The sequence below is a fragment of the Mangifera indica genome, chromosome 2 (assembly GCF_011075055.1).
Source record: "Mangifera indica cultivar Alphonso chromosome 2, CATAS_Mindica_2.1, whole genome shotgun sequence".
NCBI lineage: Eukaryota > Viridiplantae > Streptophyta > Magnoliopsida > Sapindales > Anacardiaceae > Mangifera > Mangifera indica.
In genome coordinates this window covers 21,190,650-21,212,956 of record NC_058138.1, presented here as the reverse complement: position 1 = coordinate 21,212,956, position 22,307 = coordinate 21,190,650, and the positions used below count along the sequence as shown (strand labels likewise).

General features: G+C 33.1%; 3 protein-coding genes across 5 annotated transcripts; 1 reads left to right on the top strand and 2 right to left on the bottom strand.

The window, feature by feature from the left end:
• The first annotated feature begins 2,967 nt into the window (after nt 1-2,967).
• On the top strand, nt 2,968-4,342 carry LOC123209585 (AT-hook motif nuclear-localized protein 19-like). Its single transcript, XM_044627686.1, has one exon. The coding sequence runs from the start codon at nt 3,411-3,413 to the stop codon at nt 4,248-4,250; it is 840 nt and encodes a 279-aa protein (XP_044483621.1). The 5' UTR covers nt 2,968-3,410; the 3' UTR covers nt 4,251-4,342.
• Nucleotides 4,343-7,221: 2,879 nt separating this feature from the next.
• Nucleotides 7,222-16,089, bottom strand: LOC123209566 (tRNA N(3)-methylcytidine methyltransferase METTL6). 3 transcript variants are annotated; one of them, XM_044627668.1, is made up of 8 exons: nt 15,740-16,083; nt 15,015-15,124; nt 13,856-14,067; nt 13,678-13,763; nt 12,822-12,924; nt 12,514-12,656; nt 12,094-12,223; nt 7,222-7,628 (listed from the first exon to the last, which is right to left on the bottom strand). In XM_044627668.1, exons 1-7 carry the CDS (start codon nt 15,950-15,952, stop codon nt 12,125-12,127), a joined length of 966 nt encoding a protein of 321 aa, XP_044483603.1. In that variant the 5' UTR covers nt 15,953-16,083; the 3' UTR covers nt 7,222-7,628; nt 12,094-12,124. The 3 variants fall into 3 exon arrangements, with proteins under 3 accessions (XP_044483603.1, XP_044483602.1, XP_044483604.1); XM_044627667.1 differs by having other exon boundaries at nt 7,222-7,640; nt 15,740-16,082; XM_044627669.1 differs by lacking the exons at nt 7,222-7,628; nt 12,094-12,223 and having other exon boundaries at nt 12,518-12,711; nt 15,740-16,089.
• A 796-nt stretch (nt 16,090-16,885) lies between these two features.
• On the bottom strand, nt 16,886-22,074 carry LOC123202082 (protein EIN4-like). The gene is made up of 2 exons (XM_044617809.1): nt 19,166-22,074; nt 16,886-17,718 (listed from the first exon to the last, which is right to left on the bottom strand). Exons 1-2 carry the CDS (start codon nt 20,912-20,914, stop codon nt 17,176-17,178), a joined length of 2,292 nt encoding a protein of 763 aa, XP_044473744.1. The 5' UTR covers nt 20,915-22,074; the 3' UTR covers nt 16,886-17,175.
• Nucleotides 22,075-22,307: the final 233 nt, after the last annotated feature.

The window sequence follows — 22,307 nt, the reverse complement described above, 5'->3', positions numbered from 1 at the left end:
GTACTAATTTAGAAGTTCCAAAATTTGTAAAAATTTAATTAAATTCATTTAATTAAGAAATTAAACTCAAGCCTTCTATCCTTTCATAAAGTATTCCAGTTAGTAACAATAATAATAATTATCATCTCTTACGAACTAACCCAATTAAATTAACAATAAAACTATATATATTTATTTTAAATACATAAATATATACATATTTATATGTGTCATTATATGATTAGGTATTTTAAATTAACAATAAAGTAACACCCAATCATGTGATAACACGTATAAGTATATATGTATTTGTGTACTTAAGAAATACACACGTTATATTGTATAGAATTTGATTCTGAAAAAACAACAATCTACCATTGAAGGTTCAACCATGCTCTTTTCCCAGAAGTGTATTAACTACTTTGTGTGTTGGAACTTGGAAATTTAAAGCTGAGACTGGAAATCCATCCAAAACTTGAACATCAACATATTTTTTCTTTGCCCCAAGGAAGTATGAATTCAAAATTTACTTACAATATATCAAAATCAAAATTTTAACCTAATTGTAGAACTGATCATTTTGTATTTAAGATTTTACCTGTTTTATATAATTAGTTTAACTCCAAAAAAATGATTGGACTCAAAGTAATAAAAAATGGGGCACTTATATTGAAGATTATGAGCACCAACACCATAACAATTCATTGCCAAGTGGTGAATCCATTTAGCAGCACACGCCAATTAATTAATCTGTATCAATTATATTAATTTATCCTGAGAAGTAGACCATCTTAATCCACTGTTCCTTATGTCATCAACCATGACTTGGTATATATATATATATGTATGTATGTATGCATGTATGTAACTTAGTCGCTTTGAGTTAAAGAAAAGGTCAATAAATTTCATATTATATTTGTATGAACTAGCAGAAGAAACAATGACAATTGAACTTATAGTTGAAGATCAATTAGTCTCTAACAAGCAATTATTTAATAATGTTTACTTAAATAATTCACCCAGAACACCAAATTGGCTTTTAGATTCGTATTCAATCCATTGAATTATGACCTATTCCAACACATAGAAAATGACATTAATATGACCAAAAAAAAAATGGCATTATGAATCCATCCATCACTAAGGCTCATAGATTAATAATTTTTGTTACACAAACTAACATTGATATATATTGACCTTAAGAGTTAACAAAATTGATAGAGTATTAAAATTTAAAAAAAAAAATTTTGAATTTAAATTTCTTTCACACTTGTAAAATTTTAACTTACTTGACATATTGTTTATATGTCTGATTACTATATTTTAAATTTATCTGTCTAAACAAGTGAGTTCGATCATTGTACTTCGTATTTATCCATCTAATCAATACGAAAAAGATCCCTAGTTGAAAAAAATAAAAGCGTTGGTATATACCCAGAAGGTAACGAAATTAGACTTCCAAGCAAGGACTCAACTACTCTTAATTAATTAATCAGCTAGATGGCCGGAAATGATGTGAAAACTATCATTTCAATATTAAAATCACCATCCTTGAACACTTCTATACAAGAGACGACGACTTGAAAGAAACAATAACATTACCACAATTACTTATTTATTCTACAAGTCAATATAGAAGATATTGATTTGAATAAGACATTTCACACCCTGTATATCAAACATTGAATTAAATAATAATAATAATAATAATAATAATAATAATAATATTACAATTAACCACATAACTATTCCGAAGTTGTTAATTTCTAACTAATTTCTGGTTTTTAGATTGCAAAACATATTTAAATTGATTTTTGTTACAGATTTGCTGTTGGGTGGTGTGCTAATTAATTATTTATATAGAAAAGGTTTAAAGTAATTAATTAATTGAGAAGATTAAATTAGTTTTATGTGCTTTCCTTGTGCTCTACTTGATTAAGAAATTAATTGATGGGATCTAGGGAGAAAACAGATGAGCATGAAAGTATGGTGGACTCCTTCTTCTAGGGTTAATATAATAGTTGAAACATACTAATGCAAAAAATTAAATATAAGTTCATTAAGCAAGAGTCAATGCAAAATGCAAAGATGGTGCGTTTAATTTGTTCTTATTGTGGCAGTCTTTCTCTATTATTAGTCAATATCTGCGCCCTCCATTGCCCTATTATTTTCTTACAATCGCCTCACATTCTTGAACATCTGATCAAAAAAAACCAGTGGGGCTCCGAGCTACAATGGGGATGAACAAAGGCAGATTAATTATCAACCAATTGTTAAGGAAATTCAACTACAAACCCTATTTAACTGTTGTAAATATTAATTGTGTTTCTGTTTATTATAATATTTTTTCTTGATAAACCCTTTCTATTTTTTTGTTCTTGATATTATACAGCTAAAAAATAAGGAAAATTAATGCTATGTAGGTAGAAATGCAGAACCAAAAGAGAAGATTTTTTGAAGAATAATTAATTTGCTACTTGTAGAAGAACATTCTCCTTAACATGCTAGATAATCACCTGTTAAACCCCCACCTGTATATCAATTATAGACAATAATTTTTATATAATATGTAGTACAATGTCAAAGACCATAGATTATCCATATTTTTCTTTCTTTCTTCATCCATTTCACCTTCCCTAAGCTTTCCACAAGTTAAATTACAACCTTGGAAAGGGAACTAGTCTTGCATTTCATCATTTACAAATACCCTTTATCGAAACCAGTAACGATAAATGGGACGTAATGATGGAAGTGAGGTGTAATTAACGTTACAGTGTTGGTGTAATTAACAAGGTAATTAAAATTAAACTGGTCTAATTATTAATCAACATTGTTGATTAAGTGATGAAGAAGACAGCAACATAGCATAGTATTTCTCAGTTGTTTATATAATAATATATAACCTCAGCATCGGGTGTTATATTAATGTCGGGACGTGCACCCCAATTTCTCACGCGCACACGACCCCACGCTCATTAGCCCTAATCTGCAAGCACCACCTTCATCTCTGCTCTCTGTGTATTATAATAATATTCATTGACAAATTTATATATTATTTGTTTATGCATTCTACTCAGAAAACCCCATCAAACTTTTGAGAGAGTTATACTCTGATCTCTAGATTCTTTGTTAACTAGATGTTTTCTTCTTCATATCTTCCTCTTTCTTTCTGACTCCTCTATTCTCTTTACGCTTTGTTCTCCCTCCTCAAGCTTTTCTAAAGTGTGTTGTTCTCTTCCATCTTTTCTCTTTTTCAGTTTAAATTCTTTCTTGAAGGCTTCCTTATTTGGTTTATTCATATCCACCTCAAGTACTTTATGTTTATATATATGGATAGTTTTATGTTCATCTTGAGGTCAAATAAGATCTAAAACCTAGGAGTTAGAAATCATCGTCTTCATTTTTCTTGTTGTGCTTGTTGTTTTACAGTCATGGCGAACCGGTGGTGGGCCGGGCAGGTGGGTCTACCTGGAATGGACACATCAGCTACCTCGTCATCTCCCATGAAAAGGCCAGATCTGGGTATCTCCATGGGCAACAATAATGAAGAAAGTGGAAATGGTGGCGGCGACGAAGAAGATGAAAGAGAGAACAGTGATGAGCCTAAAGAGGGAGCCATTGAAGTCTCCACGCGCCGCCCTAGAGGTCGTCCACCGGGCTCCAAGAACAAACCCAAGCCTCCCATATTCGTTACAAGGGATAGCCCTAATGCACTCAAAAGTCACGTAATGGAAATAGCAAACGGCTCTGACGTTGCAGAAACCCTAGCTAATTTCGCTAGAAGGAGACAGAGAGGCGTGTGTGTACTCAGTGGAAGCGGCACCGTCACCAATGTAACCCTCCGGCAGCCGTCTGACCCCGGTGCAGTCATGGCAATTCACGGTAGGTTTGAGATACTATCCCTAACTGGAGCATTTTTGCCCGGTCCAGCACCTCCCGGGTCAACCGGGCTGACTATCTACTTAGCCGGCGGGCAGGGCCAGGTTGTGGGAGGCACTGTGGTGGGGTCACTGGTGGCGGCAGGCCCGGTGATGGTGATAGCGGCAACCTTCTCAAATGCCACATATGAGAGGCTGCCTCTGGAGGAGGAGGAAGAAGAAGGAGGCGGTGGTGGGCCGCAGGGGCCACTAGGTACCGGGAACGGTGGCGGCTTGGGTGACCCTTCAGGATTGCCGGTTTATAACAATCTGCCGCCAAACTTGTTGCCTAACGGAGGGCAGCTGAGCCATGAAGCTTATGGTTGGGCTCATGGGCGGCCACCTTTTGCATAATTAGAGATGAGAAGAAGAAGGTGAAAAATAAAGTTCAAGAGTTTTAGATAGTTAGGTTGTATTGGCATGGCATGGCATGTATGAGGAGACAAATTAAGTAGTTACAGATAATAAATTAATTAATGGAATTTCAAGTCTATATTTTTGTAATTAGTTGCTTCTTAATTCTTCTTCTATCTAATTCTGCAACGCATCAAAGGGTGCTTCAATTTACAGTTAATCTGAAAATTTTGGATCTTCTCATGATCATTTCTTGATCATATTTTACTGATAATTAAGTTTAAATGAAGACCATACTGCGTACTCTTATATATTAATTTCAGGGCTTGCAACATGAAATATATGAAAGAAATAAGATCTTTCCTCTTGTTATAGCCTTAATCATCTTCAATTCTTATGCTACTTGACATAATATTATTTATTTTAATTAATTTGTTTCCATATTTTAGAGTAAGGGGATTGTCGTTTTTCTCGGTTAAAATTTGACTTTAAAACATTTTCCGTGTTCTAATTACATAAGTTACATATTTTCATTCGTAGATTAATCATAAAAATTTAAAAGATTCATATATAGCGTCAAAAAGTTAAATTATTATCTTTTTAACTATTTCACTTTTTAAAATTATTATATCACTCTAAATTAACAAAATTTAAAATTTTTTTTATATATTAAATTTACATTAATATCCCTTTTTCACCCTTTCTTGTTTGGCCAACAATTCAAAAGGTTTGGTCAGTCTCCACCATTACTACTGTTGCTATTGAGTTGCCTCCTCCTTATCCTAGCAAACCACCTCACAATCTCAACCCCGCGCAACCCACTCTCTCTCTTACACCCACTATCTCTCTTACACCCACTATCTCTTACCTCTCGCTCTCTCGAATGCTTGGTTGGAAGTAGATCAAAATCCTTTTCTTTAGTTGCTTCAGGCCTTCTATGTTGATTTGTTTCTCTCCTCCAACGTCCTCTCCACCTTGCTCCCAATTGCAACTGACATCAATGTCAACTCTATGTAAGAAATCAACATAGTTTGTAAAATACGAGAAACAATAGATAAAAAGCTTAAATCTTTTGTTGAAACTCTACACCCCTGACTGTGTGTCAACATTGGCCATTGAAACTACTATGGATAAAACAAAATGAAGATTCAATAACTATAGGAAATAAAAGTTGCTTTGCGGGTCGGATAGGATGCCCCATTTGATTGTGAGCAACAATTAGAGGAACTGGTGTGAAAGTGGAGGCAATGGTGAGATTATAGTAAAAAAGTGATAACTATAGTTTCCAAACTTAAATTGGATACTTTCAAGCTTATAAAAAATTAAATTGTTACATATAAAATGTTAAAGTGAGATATTTAAAAGTATATTTTTTATATACAGACGATAAGTCATCATGTGATCGGATAATTTTAAATAAAAGTAAAGTAACACTCAATCACATAATAATACATCATTTATATATCTAATTATATACTAAAAGTGTGTATTCATAATATTGTTATTAAAAGAAATATTTTTCAAATTTTTTGTATAGAAAAACTATTATTTTACTCCGGTAACATTAGTTTTGTTTTAATAGAATTAGATTTTAGGTTGGAAAATGTTTTAACCCCCGTTGCCTAGCTAGTTATAATGATTAAAAACTCAAGCCAACGAGATTTGCCAAAAAAAAAAAGAGATGTCACATTCATGGTGTTAAATTTTTTTTTTTTAAAGATATATAAATAAAATATAGTGATTATTTAATATATGACAAAAGCTTATATCCAAAAGATACTCGAAAATTGAAATTTTAGATATGCTTACACCACAACAAATATTCAATTAAGAGACGAAATATTTTACTTTTAAAAACGACTTTTTTTTACATTTAAGAATGTTTTTTCATTCTCAATAATGAATTTTTGATTTCTTGAAATGAAAATTTTTGTCACCTTTTATAAAATTTGTTGTTATGTTAACAACCCATGAAATTGTACTCTAAATATAAACACATACGTAGCAATGATACAACCCAACTAATAACCAATTGAACTCAATATAAGAGTCAACAATTTATTTAACTTTTAATCGAGTATTATTTTATTTTTAATTAAAAATCATTCGATCGTATAATTACGTATCATCTAGATCTTAACTGAGTACACAACTGGATGCATATGGTGGCAGAATATGGAAATTACTTTTGCATATCAAGCTTATAATAATTTGATAATCTCCATATATTTTTTAATGACAGATTAATTAGAATGAACTGGAGCTAATCAGTTAGTTGGAAGCCTTGTAATTTCTCTCTTTAGTAATGAAAATGAAAATCTTTAACCCCACATTGACTTTGGATAGCAATAAATTGAACCTTGAGATACGTACATTTATGTAAATCAAGCCATCCATGTGTAAAATAAATTGGGTTTCAATTCCAATTTCCATTTTGGGATACAAATGGATTCTTAAACGCAGTAGAGGAGGAACTGGTTTAAGATTACAAACTCATTTTCAAATAAGGATAAAGATATGGTGAAAAGAAAACTTTAACGTGGAGAAGCTCCAAAGTTATCAAAAAGAAGCACAAATATTCACGTTTCAAGCACTTAAAATGTGACTCTTGCTTATAAAGAGGACCAGGTGAATAGCCTTTTTGGAATAACATTTTAAGAATGAGCCATCTCTCTTCCAAGTTTGAACCGGTTAATCAAGTTAAACCCTAAACCCTAAACCTCGAATCTCAGAAATGTTTTCAAGCTGTTTGTTTCTAGCTCTTCCCTTTAGATCTTTCAATTCTGGTACTTTTGCTCAATATGCATTCAGCTTTTGAAAGAATAGGTGCATGTTACTTGCATAATGGGCAAGAAACTAGGATTATGATCCACTAAATTAGTATATAGAAATATATGCTTTCCAATGTTGTTCTTTTAATATCTAAATGAATTGAAACAAATATATTTTAAAGTCAAACTGGGACCATAACTAAATTCATAAGCATAGATATATTTGTATTTAACCACTTCTAACATTACTTGCAGAATCATAAATTTCGTAAATATGAATACAAGAATAATCAGGAAGGGAGAACATTACAAATGAAAAAGATCAAGATAGCAGAGTGATATATAGTCAATTATTTAGACCTTAAAAATTCAACATAGTAGCCATTATTAAAGGGTGTTATTCTTGCTTGGTCAGGCTACCTTCTTAAGATGCTTTTATGCACTTTCTCATTGCCTTGAGGTTGCATTTTGAGGCCAAAGCATCAATCTAAAGTGCATCCAGACATCTTACATATGCAAGTAGTGTAGAGTTTCCAATTCATTTTACCTCTCAAGTGACATTGCAATTTCAACCTCTCAGAGTGGAATCACCACAGATTTGCACATCCTGAGTTTAGTCCTGAACATATTAATTACATTAATTTATCCAAATCTTAAAGATAGTCAATGCAAATGATTTTGTTATGATGGGATGCCAAAAATTAATGACTTGCATTCACAATAAAACATGAAGTTAATTTAATAATGGGAATATGTTTTTTCTAATCATGCAAGTTTGGGGCCATATAAATGTCTTTTAAGATATGAGATTCTAAAACATAAAATAATCAATCAACAATGTAATTTAAATTAATGACCTTGTGGGATGATGATTACACTACAATAATTATCATACAAAATTAATATAATAATATGGTTAGAAAAGGCCTTTAACATGATTTTATGGCTAAGATCAAATTGACACTCAAAGGATCAAGAGTTTTAGCAACATAAAGGACCCCCTTCACATGGATTCACATGACTTTGTTAATGTATTCCTAATATATAATTACTGTCTAGTTACTTGCATACAACATTCTACTGGTAAAGAGAAATGGAGCCCACCTCAGCCCTAATATTTTATTCCCAATTGCATATTAATTAATTGAATAAGAACAAATAGCTTCTCCTTTTCTTGGCATCTTTGTCTCTCTAATTGTGGATTTAACCAACATATCCAAAGCTCAAGCTATCTGTAAAGTCTAACAACAAATTAACTATATTACTTTGAAAAGGAATCCGCAAAATCAGCATTAAGAAAATGCGGACCACCAATAAAGCCTAAGTTGTTGTCTAATTTAAAAGCAGACTTATATTTTTTTAAATAAAAAATGAGGAATCATGCATCAACAGTGGAAATATGAGGGTGCGTTTTCTTTTTACAAGTCCTCGTCAAAAAATATTATTCTACGCATGCGCTTGCCGTGGAGTACACGTTGTCTTCATCCGATGGATTAGGTGCCATTTGACCTAACTCTCTAGTGAAGTTGTGTGTTTATCTCATCTTTATTTAGTTGAACCATCATCTAAAGTTTTGTTCTCTATGTTGAAGGCCGCATTTCTACATTTTCTAAACAATTAAGCTGACAACTACATTTTTCATGTTTAGTTTGTTTGTATTTCTACTGAAATTGTTGCGCAATTCTCCTAAAGCTAAGTCTACCAAGAAAACCATGAAAAACTCTTGGCAGCTGCATGCCGACAACCAGATCCTTGAAGGAGACACAAATCCAGAATTATATATTGTGAAGTCTACAAAGAAAACCATGGAAACTCTTGGCAGCTGCATGCTGACACCAGGTCCTTGAACGGGACACAAATCTAGAATTATATATTGTGAACAGATGTGTGTTAGTTAAACAAATTTATACATGTCTACTCGATGACAGAGTCAAAAGAACAAAATTTTGGCCTGACATACTAATCAATAATGTTAATTTGATCATTGCATTTCATCAAATTTAGAGTTTTCATCTATTTTTGCTTACTTCTGAGGGCAGTATATATAAATAAAGCAATTTTACTGTGTCTTATTATATGGAAAAGAATTAATTAAAATCTTGAAAGTTATTAGTGGGGAAGAACTTTTATGAATTCCACAAAACCATATCCTGACTAGCTTGATGTATCGCATGTTCATTGAATCTTTTTCTCCAAAGTTGTTCCATAACTTCCATCCATTCCCTATTTTCACTTTTCAGTCAGACCGTTATAAGTGGGCACTGTAATTTATAATATTATTTTTAATTACCATAGTGGTTACAACTTGTTCAATTCTTGGACGCAAAACAGTATACATTAACATGCAGAATATATAGTTTAATAGAGTTGCAATCTGTAAAGGTGTATGACCCCATTAATTTGAAGAAAGTGCTTTTATCTTCGATATTTTAAGGATCTGTTAATTTGAAATTGAACTTCTGTAGGGTAAGACTCCTATTTTGGATGTTTCTTTAACATAAACAGATAAAGGGATCTAAGTATGACTCTAATGTAACGTATACTAATCAAATGGTGGTCCAGCTTCACCATGAATGTGACCATTTGGGAAAAATCCTAACTAGAAGTCATTGGTGATCAATTGTCCAACCGTTTTTTTTTAAACTCTTATGACTACAAATGCATGTTCAAGTTGATGTGATTACTGTTCTAACTAAAATTTTTCTGTAAAGATCCTTTTCTCTGATCTCAGTCTTCCCCACAATTATAGTTCTTTCTACATTATCTATCTATCTATCTATCTATATATATATAAAACTGGAAATACTAATTGATCAAAAGGGACTCCTAGAGTATACTTTCAATGTCTAAATTCATTTCAGCGAAGTGATATTACTTAAGCTAATAATTTGAAGCTAATTAAATGTTTACTTGCTCAATTAGAAATTTAGTTTCATTGTTAATTGTTTCATGTTGGTAATGCCATATCTTAATTAGCTAGACGTAGAGTTATGTGATAAAATTCAACCTTTTTCCTAACAATAATATAATTAAAGGCTTTCTTCTAAAATAGGATACCACTGTGTTCTAGAAGCTTTTGTGGGTGGGAATGATAAATTCAAAACTTTGTGGATGACATTGATATTTATGTATTATCATATTATTAAAATGCGAGTGTACAAGGAACAAAAACGACAAAAGCAGAGTAGGTGAAGCTTTCAAAGGATTCAGCCCCGAAATCCCACCCGGATTTTAGTTACAATTTTGGTCAAAGCTCCAATTCTTGAACCCCATAACTGGCCCATTTCAAGTCTCTTTGCTTTATTTTTTTCCCAAAAAAATAGTTTTATGAATCTTTAGGTGTTTTGTAGTTCTTTAAAATAGAAGAATTTTTTAAGAATATATAAATGTGAAAAATGAATTTATTGCATACTTCTCTCAAGACGATTTAAGTATTTAAGAAACACATTAAAAAACATTGATCAAATTATTTTCTATCTAGAGTTAAATTTATTTAATACTTCTCTCGAAGACATTATTATGTATTTACATAAAGCACACGTTAAAGAATCATTGATCAAACATTGCTTTATCTTAATTAAATTTATCAAATACTTCTCACAAAAATGTTTTTAATTACTTATGTAAAAACACACTAAAAATCAAATGCATTAAAAAAAACACTTTAAATCTTAAATTCTAATATAATATCTTAATCTAGTTCAATCATACTATAAAATAAACATGAACCCACTTTCCTTTCTTTCTCTCTCTCTCTTTTTAATTTTTTTTCAAGTTCTGTAGACAATGCCATAAGCAATCCAAAATGTATCATAAGTTTCACACTTACAAAAAATATTTTCCTTGGGTTATATTTTATATATACATATATACATATATATATATATATATATACATATATATACATATATACATATATATACATATATATATATACATATACATATATATATATATACATATATATATATATACATATATATATATACATACATATATATATATATATACATATATATATATATATATATATATATATATATATATATATATATATATATATTCAAAACTGCTTTAAAATATTATTATATAGTGATGCAATAGGCCCTTCCACATCATAATTAATGTACAAAAATTTTCTAATGTAGGCATCCCAAAATATCAAAACTATGAACACTAACAATAAATACTAATTTATGTACTAATGATGATAAATCATCATGTAATTAAGTGTTACTTTATCTCTAATTCAAAATATCTAATCACATAGTAATACGTTATTGTTAATATACAAATTAGTAGATAAAGATTTTACAGTTTCCAAAGCAAAAAATTATGTTTTACCTTTTGTCTTTTAGTGTGACGGGTGGTTTCACCAGTTAATGAGGTCTACACGTTAAAAGAATACAGATATATGCAACAGAGGTTCACTGCAATAGTAATATTTGAAATACATAAAAACACCTAAAAAGAGTTGAGAGATATTTGAAACTATAGGTCTCTGTTCCATGGAAACTAAAGCAACTGATACCTCCCTTGCACTTAGCTATTAAGTGTCATCTACTTCTCTAAAGTGTTGACCTGAGTTATAGAATGGAGATCATTTCACCTCCAGTTTTCTTAAGAAACAAGAATCTCACCCTAATAAACTAATTGATAAACAATTTCACTACTAGAGGCCTAATCATCTGAATTAGTAAGGAGTTTTGGGTTAATTTTGCATCATTTGTAGTTTTTGTACAAGTGGGTGATGGTCACTAGCTGAAAATAGGTGTACAGATTTGTTTCTCTCATGGTTTTTTTTATTCTTTGTGAACACCTGATCAATTGGTGCATCTTCTTACATTTTGCAAATTATAAACTTTTCTAAACATAATAACTTTTTTTCCTTTATATCATTAATCATTTGTCAGAGTCTACACAATGAAAAATATACAAAAGGAAGAAGAAATAAATTCACAACCTTTTTCCAACAAGAAGGCGGCAAATTTTGTTTATAACAAGAATAGATGAAGTTTCAACAAAGAATTGACTGACAGAGAAAAAAAGTGCATTGTATCTTCAAACAGTACCTCTATAAGGAGATGCCTGAATGCAAAAACTTCACATGGGCTTCTTAAACTTGCCATGAATCCACACCCTTTGCATGCTCTTCGCATTTCGACGATTCAAAGACTTGACACAACAATATTCAAGTTCAACCTGCAGGAACCATGTGCAAGTCAAATATAGCACTAGTCAAAATAAGTAAATAAATGCATAAAAGCTTTTCAATATGAAAAAAAAATATAGGTTTAGTTCATTAATTTCTTCTAAAGTGAGTAAATTCAGATCTTCAATTGGTCTTAAGACTACAGAAGAATTAACTCAGTCAACAACCAACAGAAATATAAGTAAACTATGTAAGATTCTTTATAGAATGTTTCTTTGTCAATTCAGTAGCACTGCATATTCTACAGATTTGCACCATCCTAACAGCAAGAATCTAGTACCTCAATGAAGCCAACACCCACGAAGAGGTTTCTCACAGCATCCAAAGAGAAAAAATAAGAACGGGTTCCATCTGACCGCATGTACTCCCTGAAACCCACTCTTTGGTCTGGCTGGAATCGCAGCATAGTCATGTCATATAGGCCTGAGCTCATCATGGTGAGACTTATCATTCAGTACAGGTACTACAGGATACATACCTAAACTCAAATAGCTAAAAAACTGAGCATTGAGGAATTCAAGAAACTACTAGTTCAAAAGGTTTGGATTCACTGCAAAAAATTAATATTGTAAGTTAACAACGAATTACCATAATCCCTAAAAAACAGCAGCCCACCAGGCTTCAAGACAGAGTAGCACTCTATGAGGGCTGTTGGCATCCCTTGCAGTGGTACTGCTGATAGTGTGAAAATCTGATCCAAATCCCAAAACAAGAAAATTCAGTATCTACATCACTTGGAATATATTTTTAGTATGATTGAATAGGATACAGAAGTTGAGGGTGTCAAAATCATGGAATAATCAAGCTGGAGCACTATCAAGGTGATAGGATCATGGGTGCACAAGAATAAAGATGACACTCAAATCAGTAGAATCAAGGCTCTGTGGTGAGGTGGAGTGATCTAAGGAAGGGGCCACAACATGTGAGGAGAATGAGATGTGAAACAGGGGAAACAAACAGCATAAAAGGAAATGAAAAAAAAAAGAGAAAGGGCAGAGAAAAAAAACTGTTGCTGTGGTTTTTGTAAGAGAGAACCTGGTCTCCCAGATACCAGGCTGAGGAGAGAATCTGGCACTCTTGAATTGCCAGTATTTGCTTGCAATAGTTTAGCAAATTGAGATTTGTTATTTGTTAAGAAGATTGTGTAGTCGAATGTTGGGTACTTTTGTTGGTTAATGGAAATAGTATAGAAGCATTTCCAGTAATCCTCTATGAGTGTTTGTGATGTTTTCTTCTTTCTGAAAAATTCTTGGTGACTGAAAGTTGAATTAGAGCTGGGTTCCTATCACAAGGACATTAGACCAAGAAAAGGAAGAACATGCTGCAATGCTCTACCAATGGTGTATAGACTACAGCTGTACAAACTAAAGAGATTTCTAAAGTAAATGAAACACATACCAAGGTGACAAACTAAAGAAATTTCTAAAGTAAATAGAACACATACCAAGGTGACAAAGTCAACACCACCAATGGAAGAGCCACTTTCTCTCGACAAATATGTTAATTGTGGAATATTTATCTCTTCAACATCTGAAATACCAGACAGAATTCATGACACAAACTAGGCCAATACAAATCACATCAGATACAAAGCATAAGAAGAAACGGGTAAAGTTTGAAACCTGAAAAACAATCATGCTGCTTTTGTGGTTGGCTTCCTCTACAATAATTGCAGGCCAACCAATCTGGAAACCCAGTTGTACAAAAGTCACAATAGAAAGGGAAAAATCGATTCTTCACTGAGGCTATATCACTGGCCCCCACAAATTCTTTAGTTCTTTCAAGAATCTCAGAGCTACAGTCACAAGCATACACAATGATATCTTTGTTCCCACTACAAAAGAACACAATCCAAAACATAGTTGTAAGGATTGCAAATTGAACACTAAGAGTATTATAAGCATGTTCAAACTTTAACTTCATGGAAAATGTACAACTTATTCACAATTTCCCTGAAAAATAAAAACCAGACTCATTCATATATATATATATTTTGGGTACGTTGGCATTACAAACAAAACGAGAAAAGATAAACCTAACCCAGGGGAATGGATGTTATGAGCCTTAAACTCATAATAACTATCATAATACAAACCACCATATCTTGCGAATCATGAAAAGAAAACACAATACAAAATAAACATCTCAAAATAAACAAATACATAACTTGGTAAGCAGGCCCCAACTATCATGAAGCAGCAAAGAGATTTATAGGGGAACTCCACCAGTGTAATATAGAAAAATGAAGGCCCAAGTCTAAATAAAGGAGATATAAAGAAATGCATGGATCTCACTTTATACTTGCAATCCAATTGTCTGGTACAGAGATCCCAGGGAGACAGAAAGAACCATTATGACGAGTCAACAAAATTGCCAACAAATCACTTTCAAGACAAGATTTATCCAACCTTTTTCAAAAGCTACTTTCACATAAAAAAGAATGCTGTTTAAATGCCAATATAAGAAGTTAAACAACCAAGAAAGTCATCATTCAGAGAGAAAAAATCACAAATATGCAGAAGGGCCTGGATTTCCATCAACAAGCCATCAGAATTAGCTTTAATCTAAAAGGTAGCAGGATGGCTCCATATAACAGTAAAAACCTTTAAAAGTTTTTTCATAAAGACATGGAAAGACCTAACCTTCTGAATATCTCAAACTACCATCACAAAAGCAATTAGGATACAATAAAATAATTTCATAGGATTTTCAGATAATCCATCAGGTGCCACACAAGAGACAGAAGAAAAAGAATCTAACAGAAGGAAACTTGTAAATTACTGCAGTATTGGAAGAATGGTACTGCCACTACCACATCCCACTTCCAAGAGTTTTGAAGATTCTCCACAAGAAACTAGTTCAGGAAATTCCTTCAGCAAATATCGTCTCTCCTGCATCACTAGATGGAAACTCAGATAACTGGAAAAAGAAAATAAAATAGAAGTCCATTTTCCCAAGGTGTTCAAGGAGTTTCACGAGCAACTTAATACACACAAATACCAAAACTCATATTTAACAAATTTTGATGCACAGGATAACTCAGTATCATTTGTAAAATTAGATTTTCTATTAAAGCTTTTAAGCAGTACCAACAGCAACATGTAGCAGCAGTGCACGTTTCTCCAAATCTATTCTTAAAAGAAGGAAAAAAAGTAATCTTAATCGTAATTCACAAAGCAAAGCCTAAAGTTTCTGGAAGCAGACTCACCTGGTTTGAAAAATAAGCAGACACCTCCGTATGTTTCAGATAAATTACATGAAATGATTTTTATAATTTCACAAAAGGGTCCTGAAGAGTTTCAGAATCAATGAAGTCTACAAATATATTAATTCAAAAGTCAATGAAGTTTCCGAAATATAATGGCGTACCAAACTACCAAGAACAGAAAAGCAACAGTTTACAAAAATGAAGACATAAGCGCCAGGGGAAATGGAAACGACGACATGAAATAGAAGAATAAACCAAATTTTATGAAATAAAAGCACAAATAATTTAAAGTTTAAACCTTGAAGAACCTGCCAGCTGAGTGACGATTGTGAAACTTTCTCCAAGCATCTGAATCATTGAGAGTTTTTTGTTGTTGTTGTTGTTGTGAAGAAGGGAATGGAAGAAAGTGGTAATGGAGAGAAGGGTTGTTTTCAATTTCTTGTTCCAAGGTTTCCCATTCAAAGTCTTTTGAGTGATACTCTTCAGCTTCTGCTCTTACACTCATGCTCATATTTGCTTGCGATCTCTGTATAGATGCAGATGAAAATCTTCCCAAGTTTTGCAAAACCCGACAGGAGGGGTCGCGTGGTGGGCTGTTTCGTAATTTTGAAAAATGTCCAATTTCGGCCTTTTTTTTTTTTAATTGAATTAATATTCCTTATGGCAACATCAACAATTTTTATATGCTTATTCTGAAAAGGCTATAACAAAATGTTCAGAGCAAGCTCAGACTCAGAGGATATGAATGGACTGAGAGAGGCTGAGACTATTCAAACCCAATTCAAAAGGTTTGAATGGTTTCTACATTCTGTCCAACATAGCCCACAAGGCCCAGTAATTTTTTTCCCCCTATTTATCACTCATCAAGTGATTTTAATGCAAGATTTGTACATAAATTACAAAGTTCTAGGACATTAAATTGATGCAATTCAATGCTTCACAAGCTCTTGTTGCTGACTTGGTTCTTTCACTTCTCTTTCAAGCTCATTGGCCTACAATTTTTTTTTGGGTAAGTTTCATTGGCTTACATTGAATCGAAGACAAATGATTTATTTTATAAACAATAAAACTATGTTGATTTACAATTTGAGTATACAAGTAATGTATCATAATATGATTAAATGATTTTGAAAAAGACATTGGTTGATGTTAACACTTGTAGCTCATTTTGCCTTATTCTATGGCAACTGTTATGTTCATATCAAATGGATGAATTAATGTAAACTGTAAGCTGCCTCTACAACTCAAAGTTTTCACATGGAAGCCCACAACAATGGGTTAAAGCTTTCTTATTTAATTTACCAAAAGTAAACCAGTCATTTGTCCCTTCAATAGGTTATCATATATGGCTCGTACAATCCTTCTGCTTAGCATAAGGATGAAATTTGAGGCTAAAAATCCCTCAAATTGGAGTTCAAGAATGAAAGAAAAGTGGCAAAATGAATCCAGTAAAGAAAGATTTCTAGCATGTATAATTTAAATTTTGTGAAATTCTTACTTAAGTTCCTTACTATCAGTTTGAGCTTGTGAGTTTTTTTTCACATCATGGTATAATCCTTTCTAAGTGGTTCTGGCAGCGCTGCATACTGAACCAACTGGTTAGCAAAATTTAATAGGTAAAATCTTGTATGCCAGATGCTGTGAAAGCTTACTTTAACATTCCTATGCTGAGCTTTTGTAGGTGCGCTGAGTGAAGGAACACTCTCGAGGAAAGAAAATTTTTAATCTTCCTCTTCATAACCTTTCCCCAGCTTGTTGCAGAACTCTTTGAAGTTCATCTGCCATCCCACGTAAGAGGACAGGTTTTCGAATGACTCCATTCATTCCTCCTTGCAAGCATCTCTCCCACAGATGGTCCTTGGCACTTGCAGTCAGGGCTATAATCAATGGCCAACTACGCCTTCGGAAGTTCCGGATTCTCATTGCTACTTCGAATCCATCCATTTCAGGCATATGAAGGTCCAAAACAACAACTCTAAAAGAATTTTCAGCTACAGTAAGTGCACTAAGGCATTCAAACCCAGATGAAACAGCAATTACATCACAACCTAGCTTCTCAAGCAGCTTCTTAGTCACGGTCCTGTTTACATCATCATCGCCAGCTAGAATTAGCCGGAGGCCTTTGAACTGAGGATAAGAACTTGGTTGCTCTGAGGAATTTCCATGAGCAATTATGGATCTTCCAAATGATGCTTGGATTTGAAACCTCAGAACTAGTGTCATCCTTTGTGGAAAGCCCTGAGGATCTGATGATATCCATATATTACCTTGCATCAGCTGCAGATAAACATTTCAAAAGAAAATTTAAAGACAGCATAAATTATTAATATCATAACGAGAGATGCTAAAATACCATTGCAAGCATTGCAATGTCAAGACAAATAAAGTTCTTAAGAGCAGTTGTCAATGAACTGCAGAGTGTCACTCATATTCGTACTGTGTCAACAATGGAGCATTTTGACAGTTCAATATTTTAAAGTTCATCCGACTATTTTAAGAACTGATGAATGTAAAAAAAAGTAGCATTTCTACCATAGAGATCACATTTAACAGTTTATTAATGAATCAAGTATCTACCATACATACTATAAATTAAGTTTCTAAAAAGAATACACCAGTTATATGGGTTGATATAGGTTGTATCAGAAAGAGTCAAACAGAAAGAAATAAATTAATCTGATCGATATCAAGGTCTGTAGGTCAACCTGAACTCCACATGTTTAATCATGGTGTTCAATTAATCAAGATTCATTTCGAGTTAACCACTAAATGAACAGGCACAATATTTCACATGAGTATCAAGTCTGCTCCAAATTAAGTAAAAACTCCCTAGATTCTTCTATTCAATAAAATTATCTGACTCATCTGAACCGGTCGTATATAAATAAAAACTATTTGGCTCTTTAGCCAGAAAAAAACATATGAATGAATAAATCAAAATTCAAAATTAAATTTTGTGGTTTCCACTTTAGGGGAGAGAACCCGCAAACTTTAGGGGAGAGAACCTACAAACTTCTGTAACTTTTCTTTTAGTTTATAAAGCAAGAAATAAAAGGAAGAATGATTCACTTAAAGATTGATAGAAAAAGAAACCAACAATAAGGTCAATACAGTACATTGAATCTAAAACATTCTGTTGAACAAGATATCAGTTCAATCTTGCATCCATGGTCCATACAGTAAATGTACAAGTTTTATATAAGATAAAACCTACCTGATCTAAGTTATTGAACAAGCCATACAAATGCTTTAGCTAAACCATTATAAAGATGCCCTGAAAGTTAAGAGCTAGGAAAATTAATTGAAAATGATATTGAGCTTTAAGTAAACAACTCAGCATGTAGCTAGATTAAATACCAAAATTTCAGCAATTTTCTAAGAGCACATTTGCGGGACATTTCATACATAGAAAATGGTTCCACCCCGATTCAATTGCACTTATGGCAAAGAAATCCTACTCTTGATGACTAAATAAAAAGAAGGGAAAAAGAAAAAGTTTACAGCAACAAATACAGTGAGAAAGCAGGAATATTTTTAATTCATTGAACCTTTGAATGATCCTATTTAGGCAAAAAATGGGTACTTACCATATCCATATGCAGTTAAAAAAATGCAATATTTCATTAACATAGAATGTTTGCCCCCAATAAGCTTGAATGTTATGATGCAAAAATGTCAAATGGTGGAAAATAAAATTTATAGACAAAGTATTTGGGAGACTCACCTTCACAAGCTTTTTGCACATGTTGAAGCTCAAGCGCTCCTTAATTTCATTACTATTCTGCCCCCAGCCAGGCAAAAGTTTGATAGAGTTTGATCCATCAGATTTAGAATTATCCTCTTTAACCTCAAGTTCAAACTTTAAATACACAGAGTCATCTGGTATGCTTGGTCTCCTCATTATTAACTTTTTCTCATTCTTGTCCTCACTACCACTCTCTGAGAACACCCGAAAAATAACAGTTCCCCCTCCCGCATAGATGCTGAATAGATACCCTACCATATGCAGAATCACTTGAAAAGTTCTTTTCTCATCACCTATAACCTGATCAGGCAAGGAGCTTTGAACATCTAGTCCAAAACCAAAGCCTTTATAGATGGACAAGCATCTGAAAAGACAAGAAGCTTCCGTAAGCATGGAATGTAACCGAAAAGGCCTTTTCTCTAATGGGACCCTTCCATCATCGTTAGCTGAAATATCCATCACATCGTTTATCAAAGTTGAGAGCACATTAATGGTTTTAACCAAGGTTTCAACAATACTTGTCTGCTCAAAGCTCATTTTGTTATTGTGAAACATTGAAAGCAGGCCCAAAATAGAGTACATTGGTCTCCTCATCCCACAACTCATCACCTTCTGAAAGGAAATTCTTGCCTGGCTTGCCATCAGTGCATTCTCCTTAGCCTGCTGCAATGCACGATTCTGTTCACCTAGTTTCTCCCTCATGAGCTGAGATTCTTTGAGAACTGAAGCATGGGAAAGAGCTACAGCTACCTGATCAGCAACAACTTCCACTATTTCCATTTCCTCAACACTCCAAACCCTCGAATCTGCACTTGGAAGAAGCAAAACAAGTATAGTATAACAAGTATCAATTAACTCTGGTGTTCCCCCTTTGAAGTTTGAAACACAAAGCATTGGCATCCGGATTGCAGCCACAGCACCTGAATTATCAGAACCACCACGACTAGCAAGCCCAAGTGCTGAATCTGTCCTCAAAATGCAGACCCCTTTGCTCTCTGTTATCTTCAGCACATCAGGATCATTAATTGGGATAGAAGGGTGAAAATTATTTGAAGATCTTGCTCTTAACTTATGGGTGAGGTTCATCTTCGTTCTATTCTCACTAGGCATCCAAACCACACAATTATGTAAATCCAAGGTATTCGAAAGCTCCACCAGAGTGGTGTACAATATAGTATGCTTATCAAGTGACTTTCTAATTTCTCGAGTTAGCATCCGAACATGCCAACTTGCTTCCTTCTGCTTCTTCATCATCCCAACTTCTTGCCCTAATTTCATCACATTTTGCTTCAAAAATAACTCCCTCACTTTCCATTTCAAAAGGAGAGGGATCAAAGTCAAAAGGGTTATAGCAGTTGCACAAGATACCAGGGCAGTAAGGAATTTAGCAATTGTGAGAAACAGCATTAACTGGAACGAATGAGGGCCATACAAAGTCAAGGCATTGAGTAAATGGGTCAATCCACAAAGGACAATAAATGCTATAAACAATGAGAGGACCCATTTGAATGGTACATTTGCAAAGCTAACAAAGTAAAGGAGTTCAATCGGTATTGAAAAATAAGCTATTGCTATCAAGCAATCACTCCCTTTCTGAAAATCAAGAATTGTTTGTATACTCCAATGACCCTCATCATCACAATTACGACTTGGGTACTCATTATCAGTGGCACAAACATAGATGCCAAGGTTATAAATAAAAAATCCAAGAAATAAAACCCTTAACATTGCACCCAAGTAGCTATTTCTCTAATTTATTCATAGAAACAACAACAAACAAAGAAGAAAAGACAAATAGCATATTCCTATATCCCCATACTTACTTTTCTAACTCACCTCAAGAAAACTCGACAAAGAAACACAAATCATCAAATATCATAAAACCAATATTCTACTATTCATAATCCAACATTTTCAAGATCTAACAAATCCATCAGCCTCAATCTTCATAAACTTCATTCTTTTCTACTTTTTCTATCTCTAAATAAATAGCTTTGACATGTCTTAGCTTCTATAACCAAAAATCTAAAAACAAAAACACACTGATTCCTTCAGCTCTACAGTACTAACTAAAACAAAATCAAGAATCAAACTTTACAAGAAAGTAAAGGTCAAAGGAGATTCGAAAAAGCTGTCCAAGTTAAAAGAACACAGACCTCAGGCCTCTACAGCAAACTTACTATCAATCTGCATTCTTGAATCAACAGCTAATCATATATTTATATTCAAATCAACTTTCCAAGCCTAAAAAAAAAAAAAAAATCATGAAAAGAACCCATTACCCACGACCAAGAATAGATTAAGAAGAACTCTAAAGAAGGGCAAGTAGAAAATAAAGAAATAAACAAGAGCTTTCTATCTGTGAGTGACTCTAACTTGAAGTAAATGGTGACTAGTCTTAGCCTCCTAGGCAGAGAAAGCTGAAAAGAAAAAATAAATGTAGAAAAAGTTGAAAGCTAGCTAGATTTCCAAAAACAGAACAACTATTTACAAAATAAATAGTGCAGAGTGAAGGACTTGAAGTGCGGGGATCCACAGTAGAAGGTGAAAAGAATCTACACATTAAAAATATAAAAGAATTAATTTTTATTTGCTTGTATGACATTTATTATAATTAAAATATATAATTGATTTCGGAAAGAAGATCCGCGTGGTTGGGTTTTGGATGGCGTCGCTTGATTGGACCGTTACATTCAAGGTTTGTCCATGGCAGTTTTGCCATGATTGACTGGTGCTTGAAGGGGGAGGAAGATGACCCGCTAAAAAGGTGAGATTTTTTTAGGCATATTTAATTTAATTATGTGTAAAGGTGCATGATTATGATAAAGCATTGTAATTAAGGTGAGTTAATTTGGTTTAGAGGAAGATGGAAGTGATGAGTTTGTGGATAAGGTTGAACACTTGCTACAAAAATTAAAGAACCCATTATCAATATTATCTAATCTCACAGTTAATTGGTTTCATTCAACAATTAGAAAAGCCTTTATTGTTAAGGATAATTTCCAATTGAAGAAGGGTTATACTTTGACCGAAGATTAAAAACTTACCATAAATCCAATGATCACAGATCCCATTATAGAACAATTGGGATTTGTAAGTATTAATAACTCTTAAACATATC